Source organism: Gavialis gangeticus, unplaced genomic scaffold, assembly GCF_001723915.1.
Source record: "Gavialis gangeticus isolate Ggan-Ray unplaced genomic scaffold, GavGan_comp1, whole genome shotgun sequence".
In the NCBI taxonomy this organism is placed as follows: Eukaryota; Metazoa; Chordata; order Crocodylia; family Gavialidae; genus Gavialis; species Gavialis gangeticus.
This window is the reverse complement of record NW_017729004.1, coordinates 67,947,199-67,957,895: the sequence shown is the minus strand read 5'-3', so window position 1 is coordinate 67,957,895 and position 10,697 is coordinate 67,947,199. Positions and strand designations below refer to the sequence as shown.

General features: G+C 42.7%; 1 protein-coding gene across 2 annotated transcripts in view; it reads left to right on the top strand.

Annotated features, from left to right (window-relative positions):
• The first annotated feature begins 4,263 nt into the window (after positions 1–4,263).
• Positions 4,264–10,697, top strand: part of DGKB (diacylglycerol kinase beta) — a 742,837-nt gene continuing 736,403 nt past the window's right edge. For both annotated transcript variants that reach the window (XM_019508504.1, XM_019508505.1), the window contains exon 1: positions 4,264–4,507. In XM_019508504.1, the coding sequence (XP_019364049.1) occupies positions 4,438–4,507 (70 nt within the window). In that variant the 5' untranslated portion in view covers positions 4,264–4,437. The remainder of the gene's footprint in view (positions 4,508–10,697) is intronic.

The window sequence follows — 10,697 nt, the reverse complement described above, 5'->3', positions numbered from 1 at the left end:
AATACCTGTAGTAATATTGTAAAAAGGTGCAATAGAAACAATTCCATTGCTTGACTTGGCCATTTAAAAGTAAACCGTCTTTAGTAAAACCTAATCATTTGTCAAAAGAACGAAAAAGTCTAACGAAAAATCTCCTGATGAACCACCTATTTTCTTTTGATATAAATAAAAGGGTAAAATTCCCTAATTAGAATTATATGCATCTGATAACTGTCATTTCTCTTTACGGTAGTTATTCCCTTTTTCTTTTGATGTTGAAGTTGATTCATTGCTGTCTGGCACTACAGTCTCTGAGGGCTGACTTCCAAGGCCATTAGCCGTCATTACCCACAATTATTTTACTGTTCTTTTTTTTCTTATTCCACTGTGTTTGAGCCAGCCAATATTTGGTGTTGTTTAGTCACTCTTTCTAAATTCCACTTCTTACATTTCTATCCTGTTATTTTACTCTAACTTGAATATGCAGATGATACACTAATATGTTTGTGTCTTATCTGTTTGGACTGTAGTTCTTACTCAACATGGCTATGGAAGCTAACACTGGCCCTTTATAGGTTTTACACATAGCGCTATAAAATATACATGTACCAAGATGTTTCTCTTTGAAAGAGGCAATATTTTGTAGCACTCCTCATTCTCTTTGTAGTGCTACAAATGGTTTGTATGTCTATGTGATCACTTGGTGTAGTGCTACAAGGTAGTATTTAGCATTACAAATGGTAATGTGTGTCCATGGCCTTTGTTTTTCCTTCCTTGTACCTCCAAGCTCTCAATATTTCTTCCTACTTTTGTTTTCTCTTCTTTCCTTCTAACCTTTTATCTCCTTCTCCTCCACCTTCTTTTTTCATGCCAAACTCCTGAATTCCACTTTTGCCATTACCTTAGTGTGACCTTTCAAAGCAATTCCAATGTTAAACACTAATGTATGGAGTAGTACTACTAGAGATTCGCCCATTAGAGACAGAATTGCATCTTACCTTAAGAAGATGAAGCCTGCACAGACAGTTGGATTAAGACTGGGTACCAGAGCTTAATCCTACTACCTGAACTGAACCATATTAATATGATTACACTTGATTATCAATTTTGTTTTGATGATGGTATTGAAAATCAAAGCCCTAATCATTCAGAGGATTAGCTTGTCTGTCTATAGTACTTACGTAAATCTCTCTCTAAAGTGATAAGTAAAATTAGTCCATTTTTACAGGTGGTACCTGAAACACAGGGGAAAAATGTGGCAGGGCTGAGTATAGAATCCAGTCTTTTGATAGACATTACACAAAAACTGGTTTAAGTGATCAGAAGCTGGTTTAAACCTGTACCAGAACAGTCTTTCAGTGCAAATTAACCAGTTACAAAATGGCATAAACTGGTTTGAGATAAACTTGGATGAATATAGTATCAGATTTACTGATTGAGCTCAAGCCAGTTTATGCAATGTCTGTCCCAGACCCCTTCCTGGTTTAAGTTAAACCAGAGTTCTCTAGTCTCTTGGCTGGACTGTCTACACCAGGGGAGCAGGTTTGGCCCTGCCACTCTGCTCCCTAGCCTGAGTAGGGACAGGACATGGCAAGAAACTGGCCAGCATGGCCTGGTTAAGGCAGAGTGGACATGGAGGGGGTCCCCTCCTTCCCTTTCTCCCCCAGTGCAGCCAGGGTCTGCTTGTTTGTCATGGAGCAGAGGGGAGGGGCTGTGGCATTGGCCCCTGGGGTTGGCAGATCCAGGCTGCAGGGCGGAAAGGATGGAGGGAGGAATTAACCCTTCCCTCTGCTTAAGGGGCCGTGCTGGGGCTCTGTTCTGTGCTGGAGCTGACTCTTCACCCTCCTCCAGGGTGAAGGGAGTGGGGCTTTGTGGTGCTGGGGGGGACTCCTGCTCCTCATCCCCCTGCCACCATGGGTTGGGTAGGGGGGCTCTGTGGGGCTGCCTAGCCCTCTTTGTCCTGCTTCTCCCCTGCTGCTGCAGGGTGGAGAGGGGAACTCTATGCCAGGTTGCCTTGCCCCAGAGGGGGACTCTTCCCCCTGCTCCTCCCCCTGCTGCTGTGCGGTGGGGAGGAGGTCCTCTGTGTGGTGCTGCCTGGTTTAGCCAGGGCATGGAGGGCAGCTGTAACTGAGTGGCAACTGTGGTTCAGTGATAGGAAACCCTGTCAGCAGTGCAGCCCAGCCTGGCGCAGTGCTGGCCAGTCAGCGACTTACCTAGGATGGCTCATAGACACCAGCAGGCTGGGAGTCCAGCAGCCACCCACCGCAAGGGCTGGCTGTGGACTCACAAGCCCTAGTGGTGCCTCAGAGCCAGTCCGGATAGCCCGCTGCCCACTGGCCGTGTGCACCAGGCTGGGCTGGGCTTTGCCCCTGACAGGGATCAGCATCCCTGTCACTGAGTCACAGCTTCTAGAGGTGGCCCCACTCCTGTGACCTGGTCCCACCATGCAGCTGCCTTGGCCAGGGCTCAGGGCCACTCCCAGCAGCTGTGGCTCAGTGACAGCCACACAGAACATTGCCTCCCCACTCTGCAGCGGTAGGAGGAGGAGGAGAAAGAGGAAGAGTCCTTCCCCTAGCATTGAACAGAGCCCCCCTCCCTGCCCCGCAATGGCAGTGGGCAGGGAGAGGAGGAGGGGGAAGGAGTACCCCTCCAGGGCTGGGCAGCTCTTCAGGGCCCACCGTGTGGGGAGGGAGGACGGGGTAGAGTACTGAACAGAGCCCCCCCTCCCCGCTCTGTGGCAGTGGGGGAGAGGGAGGAGGAGAGCTTTACCTTCTGGGGCCAGGCAGCCTTGTGTTCTGGGATTGCTCCTGGCTGTCAGGGAGCCACTGGGGTGGGCAGAGCTCTCTCCTCCTCGTCCTCCCCCCTGCCACAGAGGTCTTTCCCCATTCTCCGAACCCTTCTGGCCAAGGTTGAGGCTTAAACCTCTCATAAGTCTTACTCAGGCCTGCCTGGGCCTGGCTGTGCCCTCCCCCCCTGCCAGCTCAGCTTCCCTGTTGAAGGGCTCAAGCACCTCTGGGCTTCATGTGCCTGCATTTCTGGAATGAAAAGGACACATCTATCCACTTGCAAACTGGTTCAGTTTCTGCAGGCTAGACTAACCTGCAAAGATTGAATCAATTCAGGCTTAGGCTTTTTGAATGTCTGTCCTTAGCCCTTGCACCCCTAATACCAGCTCGAGCTCTTATTCTTGTCCTGTGTACCTTGATCTCCTAATCACTGCACAACACTAGCTTCTCAAATGTTTGTTATGCTTATTGTGTTTCCATCTTGAGGAAAGACAACCTGCCTCTTTCTTTGGTATCTAAACCTCTCGTTACCGTATTTAATACAAGTGGACTTTAATATGTAACCTTTTTTTTGCCATTCTCTATGCATTGTGGTTTAGGGCCTGATCTAACCAATTGTGTTTGGAAGTAAAAATAATCGAGGAAATGCTCAAAATCAATTAGCAACATATTTCTGTCCCAATGTAAAGCATGAAGTGCTAGGAGTGTTTCCTTTTGGGATATATCCAGAGCCAAGAAATTTGGTTAGTTTGGATAATAATCATGTAAGTTTCTAAGTTTCTGGGAGTTTCTTCAGAAATGATCATATCTACTTCTCAAAAGTTTCTCCTCCCTAATATGTTTATTACTACTTTGTTGGTAGTTTTGTTAAGATTGAAAAGCTGTTTTAGGTCTACATGACACATTTTCTCCACTGAGGTGAAAGATTAGCATTTTTATAACCATCTTTTGCTAGATAACTTTTTCTTACTTGAAATTTATTGTGCAGATTAATTTTTATGTAATAATTTTGACGTTTCAGTACTTGAAATCTCAGAATTTAGTTAAGGGAAAAATTGTCTCCATAACTACCATCCATTAATGCCACTATTTACTGCCTGTGTTCATGTACACAGTTGGAACAGCCAAATGTGCTGGCAAAATTTGAATAATAGGGTTGGAAGGGACCTCAGGATCATTCAGTTCAACTTGCTAAATAGACACAGGATTTGCTCTTCAGAGACAGGCCTCTGCTGCCATTTACTGAAAACCTCAAATGTAACAAATACTATAGTTGTCATGGGAGAGAGAAAAGCTGATTAGCAGTATTCCAGAAAGCCTTTAGAATAATGAAGAAAATTGGAAATACATGCAGAACTCCCAAATATTGGAATATTAATGTTTTAAAAAACAATGTCCCATGTGTCAGTAAAATGATACTAGCTCTGTAACTGGTGTGGGGGGATGTGGGTATAAAATATACTTAATGTTTTTCCTTTTTTTTTTTTAACAGTGCTTTAATTTGCCATTGAAGACAACTTACACCATCAGACATTCCATGCAGAGTGATTTCATCTATCAAATCTCCAAGTACTGTGAATTGAAACTACCAAACTGTGTAGTTTATGAGCAACTGACATACAGGGCAGATGGCATGTTTCTTTGATATTTAACAAGGAACCATATTACCATTATGACAAACCAGGAGAAGTGGGTTAATCTCAGTCCTGCAGAATTTTCTCAGCTTCAGAAGTATGCAGAGTGTAAGTATCTATTCTTTGAAATATTTTATTAATGCAAAATTAAGATGACTTCAAACAGCAGTGTAAACCAAAATATTTAACTTATGCCATATATTGGAATGTTCAATTTGCATTGTAAAACAACTCATTATTTTTATGGGGCTTAACATAAACTTTTTTCCTGTTGGAACACTTTTCCATAGATAAATTATGCTTTCAAGGGGAGAGATCTTATTTTTTTCTCTTTATAAAACCACGTTTTCAGAGGAGAGCCAACAATTTGATTATCCGTGTAATGTGAAGCCCCCTGTCCAAAATGATTGTGGGTTATCTGAACAACCTGTTTGCCCTGTTATGCTCACCTAAATATATTCTTTAACTGAAGTATCTGGAAGCTAAGGGAGCTCAGGCATGAGTAAAACAAATATTTTGGCTTGTACCCTGGCATTCAAGTTTGGTAAACATAAAACATTGATTTGCTTCGAGAAGAAAGCATAGAATCATAGAACAATAGGGTTGGGAAGGATGTCAAGAAGTCATCTAGTGCAGTCGTCCTTCTCTCCCTCTCTTTCCTCCTCCTTAAAGTGTGATACCTAAAGCTGTATGCTGTACTTCAGGTGAGGCCTCACCAGTGCTGACAAGAGCGGAAGAATCACTTCCCCAGACTTGCATGCAACACTTCAGTACACTTGAATACATTTCAGTGTGTGTTTTATTTTTGTTGTTTGTGTTTTGTTTTGGACTATTGACTCATTCAGCTTATGGTCTGCTATAACCCCCCACATACTTCTCTGCAGTACTGAAGCCAGCATATATACTCCCCAGTATATATTTGTGCATTTGGTTGTCCCATCCTACACCCAGTACTTTATGTTTTTTCTTACTAAATTTCAACAAATGTATTTCAGTCACTTTCTCCAAAATATCAAAGGTCACTTTTTTATCCCCATCCTACTCTCCAAAGTGTCTACTAACCCAGACAATTTGGTTTTACTTGCAAATTTACTTAAGTGTGCCCTCAAACTTGAAGTCATTAATTAAGACACTGAACAGTACCAGACCCTGAACATACTTCTGGACAACCCCGTTTCCTTCCAGTTAGACACTGAGCCATTCATGACTACTCTTTGAGCACAGTGATCCAACCTGTTATGTAGCCACCTTACAGTAGTTTTCATCTAGACTGTATTTCCTTAGCTTACCTATGGGAATGTAATGGAAGATTGAAAAACTTGCCATTATGGTAGAGATCACATCCAGATCTCTGCTAGGATAATGTTATAGTATTATGAAATATATAAAGATGCTGTTCCCAGTTGCAGGTGTTGGAACTCCAAAGCTCTTTGGAATACAGACCTGTTTAAGGCCCAAATCTGTAGTCCCTACTCATACAATATTTCCACTAAAATTGTCTGAGAAAGTATTGTGGGTTGGGTTCATAGAAAGCAAATAGAAAATATAGGAGCTCTTGTAATCAGTTTGGCATCATAAAGGGCAATGACTGAACTAGTATGAGAATATTTGATTTCTTTTCTTGTTTAATGTATATGCAAATATTGAGAATAATATGGTCACCTATAGACAGGCAAGAAGAATACTTGCACAATTAACTAATGTCTGAAGGAAATGTAACAATAGTGCAGAAAGCAGGGTTTTTTTTATATTTTTAGCTGTGAGATATAGGGATATCTTTAGTTGTAGTTCATTGGAGTCATACAATTTTGGAAAAAGTATTGTAATCCCAAAGTAATAAAGTTAATTTTAATCGTAGTTGAGTGGAATGTACTATTAGGATTGAAAAATGTTTTTAGATGTGGGAATTTGACGATAACAGTTATGACTTCTGTTCAGTACTAATCTGAACTGCTTTTGAGAAATGAAAAGCTCCAACTTCCTAGAATTTAACTTTTTATATAATACGTAGATATGAAAAAAATCCCTTTTTGTCTAAATGCTATTATACAGTAGTAGTAGAATTTTGCTGTTTGAATGTAGAACTGTTTTGATAGCAATGCACAGTGTTTATCCATGAATACTGTGTGCAACTGGTTCTCCGTTTGTTATATTACTAGTGGGCATTAAACACGTGCCATGACTTCTTAAAAAAAAAAATCTACTTTTTATGAGAACTTTTTAAAAATAGCTTCAACAGCTTACTTTTTCAGTTCCAGAAATTGCAATGACTTTTAATAATAATAATTATTATAATTATAATAATAATAATAATAATTTCTGCACGGAGGCAGAAAGAGATCTTGGAGTCATTATCGACTCCAAGATGAACATGGGCCGACAATGCGAGGTCATGGTTGGCAGGGCTAACCGGACCTTGTCGTGCATCCACAGGTGCATCTCGAGTAGAGCCAAGGAGGTGATCCTCCCCCTCTACGCGACGCTGGTCAGGCCACAGCTGGAGTATTGTGTCCAGTTCTGTGCGCCCCATTTCAAGAGGGATGTGGACAACATGGAGAGGGTCCAGAGGAGGGCCACCCGCATGATCCGGGGACAACAGGGCAGACCCTACAGTGAGAGACTGCGGGACCTGAACCTATTCAGCCTCCACAAGAGAAGGCTGAGGGGGGACCTGGTGACCGTCTATAAACTCACTAGGGGGGACCAGAAGGGTTTGGGGGAGACGCTGTTTCCCCTAGCGCCCGCTGGCATAACAAGGAGTAATGGGCACAAGTTGATGGAGAGGAGGTATAGATTGGACATCCGCAAAAACTACTTCACAGTTAGGGCGGCTAGGAGCTGGAACCAACTTCCAAGGGAAGTGGTGCTGGCCCCTACCCTGGGGGTCTTTAAGAAGAGGCTGGATGCCTACCTGGCTGGACTCATTTGAGTCCCATTTCTTGTTTTGGGGTTTTGTTGTTCTCCCGCCCTGGCGGGGGGTCGGGCTAGAAGATCTACTAGGTCCCTTCCGACCCTAAATCTATGAAACTATGAATAATAATAATAATACACTGGTTTGGGGTTTTTTTACTTTTATGTATTCTTTAAACTAAAGCCTCAAATGGAATAACAATTGAAATCAAAATAAACAGCTATGATGGTTTTAAAACTGAATTAATTTTTGGAGGAAACAAGCACAGTTTCTGTATGCATGTCTGTGAGTCCCATTGGTTTTAGTAAGATCTGTGTGTATGCATAAATGGGATAATTTGGAATTCATTGTAGTAAATGATTTTTTCCAGTCTTTTAAAACTGGATTTGACAAATATTAGCTATATTTTCTCAAGGGCTAACATTTGATGCTAATTGTGTCAATAGCAGACATTCTCAGCAAGTCAAAAATAATCAAGAGAGTTTTAGGTTGCCTTGGTTTGGGTGTCTAACCTTATGCAAAGATACTCTCACTGAACATTTACAGTAGTAACATTTGTTTAATGTGTGACTGGTAGTTAGTTTAAAATATGCAGTTTTATTAAATATACCACCTGGAGCCCAGAAGCAATAATAGGTATGCCCAAGAGCAATAATAGGTTGACTCCCCAAGGTTGCCTTGGGACCGCAGAAGGTTTGAGAAGCCCAGTCCACCAAAATCAAGTACTCTAAGAAATAAATTTAAGTAAATGTTAATATACAAATGGTAAATGAATTATAACAAGGTAGAAGTTAGGCATAGCATACAAGGATTATACATCTAAATAAAGGAGAGAATCATTTAATATCTAAAACAGAAACTGGTCTTAAATCTATTAAGTTCTAAAGTTCTAAAAGTCACTAATAGGTGACTGATGTCTTAGGGTAAAGCACTTTTGACTTAGGTTTCAGAGAAGCACTGCTCTAAGTATAGGAGCAATTCAGAAAGAAAAGGAGCTGAAGGTTGAAGAGCAAAGATTGAGATGGACCTGACTTTTTGTCCTTTATTATTTTGCCAGACTTAAAGCTTGCTGAATAAAATTATCTGAGATAAGGCTAGTGGATATATAGATATATCCACTATATATATAACTTAAAAGGTTAGCTAATCTTGAATATGCAGTCATTCTTTCTGATATAGTGATTGAATGTACCATTTTTTTAACCCACAAAATATGCCTATTTCTGTCACTAATGTAAAATAACTTTCACAGTAAGGTTAGATCTTATTGGTATGTAACTACAAAGCTAGGATCCTTAAGCTGACCTATGCAGTTTAGCCAATTTTCTGACTAAATTGTAAAGTCATCTTGCCTATGATGCTCTTTAACTGATTGCCTTTAGCTTTGCTGCTTCTTTCCTTAGCTTTGGTTGTCGGCCTAAGTTAACAGGTGCTAACTGTAAAGCAGCCTAGCAGTCTAAGACCTATAGGCTAATTACAGATAGTCAAAAAGCCTGTGGCTGAATTGATTCAGTCTTTACAGGCTAGTCTAATATGAAGAGATTAAACTGAGGAACAACTTTTACTTTTGATACGCATTTACTTTTGATTCAGGAAATGCAGGCACATACCAGGGGAGGGCAGGGTGCTATAGCATGGTGCTCTGGCATGGGCTGTGTGTTTGCTTCCTCGTCCTGGTACCCCTGAGGTCTCTGGGATATCCAGCCCAGACTCACAGCAGCAAGACTTTTCCTGCTTTTAGGTACAGGCAGGGGCTGCTTCCAGGAACTCTATTCCACAGTTGCAGCCAGCAGTAAGTTTGAGCAGGATGTTTAACCCCCATCTCTGGCCTGAGACCCTAGCCAGGGTTTGCTTGGGGAGGGGTAGTCCCTGCCCCCCACTCCACCCCACTTCTCGGCTGGAGCAGACAGCACAACCCAGCCCAGGGCTGGAAAGCATGCTGGGAGACTGTGATTTAACTTGAACCAGGAAGCCATCTGGGACAGAAGTTTCATAAACTGGCTTGACCCAAATCAGTTAAGTTTGATATTTATTAGTAAATGTTTAGGATTGTGAATCCAAAAAAGATGACAAAGCTGGTAGGGAAATGCATGTCGCCCGAGCAAGGCACTAACATTAGAGGGATGGGGGTGAGGAGGGGAACGCAACTAGGTTATAGGAGGTACAATGTTAGCCAACTAAGCCCGGGCGTAGGGGGAAGGGGAGGGAGGCGGCTCGCAATGCTGAGAGAGAAAGAAGATAGATACATTCAACCAGGTTTATTTTAAACCAGTTTCAGCTATTTTGAAACTGTCTTATGTTCACTGAACTGCTGTTCAGTTACAGGTTTAAACCAGTTTCTGATTACTTAAACCGGTTTACGTGTAACTTCTAGGGCTGTACAAAACGGCAATGTTACGTTTTGATTTCAGATTTGCCATTTCAAAGGGATAGTGTTTCATTTCACTGTTTTGAAGCACTGTTCCGTTTCATTTTGCCGAAACTGTTTTACTGTTTTGATGCTGTTTCAATGCATTTTGGCGTTTTGCCCATAGGCTATAATGGGGAATCATGAACATGACTATAACTTTGTCATTTCTTGCCTGATTCAGATGAAAACAGCATGGATGGAAGCCACTTATGAGGCTATGAAGCCTGTCAAATTTCAAGGAGATAGATACAGGGGTTTCTGGGAAACAGCACCTCAAACTGTTCAGAGCAAAACTCGTTATGTGTGAGCGTGAAGGCACAGGGGGATGAAAACAGCAGGTATGGTAGCCCCTGATGAGGCCACAGAGCCTGCCAGCTTTCAAGGAGATAGGTACAGGGGTTTCTGGGAAACTGCACTTTGTCATGGAGTAGGTCCCTAGAGATGGCTGTGATACCTTTAGGGTCCTGTGACTGTGCCAGTTGCTGTCTGCGGTGCCTTCTCTTCTCACCTGCCACCATGTTTTGTTGGAAAAGATAATAGATGGGGAGGCTGCCCTTAAGCTTCAGCTCAGTCATGGTTCTAATGGACCCCACTAAACCCCACAGGTTCTTGGACCCCTTGCTGGGACCCGCTCTAAGTAGGTGCCTCAACAGGACACCCTAAGCCTTATGGGCCAGATGTCTGAGGTGAAGTGCAAGGCCACCTGTGGACCTGCCTTGCGCAGCTCCTCCCTTAAGTACTCCCTGCATGCCTCATACAGGGAGGGCACCCCCGTCCTGCTGAAGGTGGTGCATACAGGCACTTTATATGATGGGGCCATGAGCGCCATGAACCTCCTGAACCCTGGCCACTCAACAAAGGAGGACTGGCCATCCAGAGCAAGCATCTCCCCAATGCTCTATGTGACCTTGCTTGCTTTGGGAATGCACCCACCTGTGTGCCTGCCTTTCCCCCACTGTTCCAGGGTGGCCTGCCTC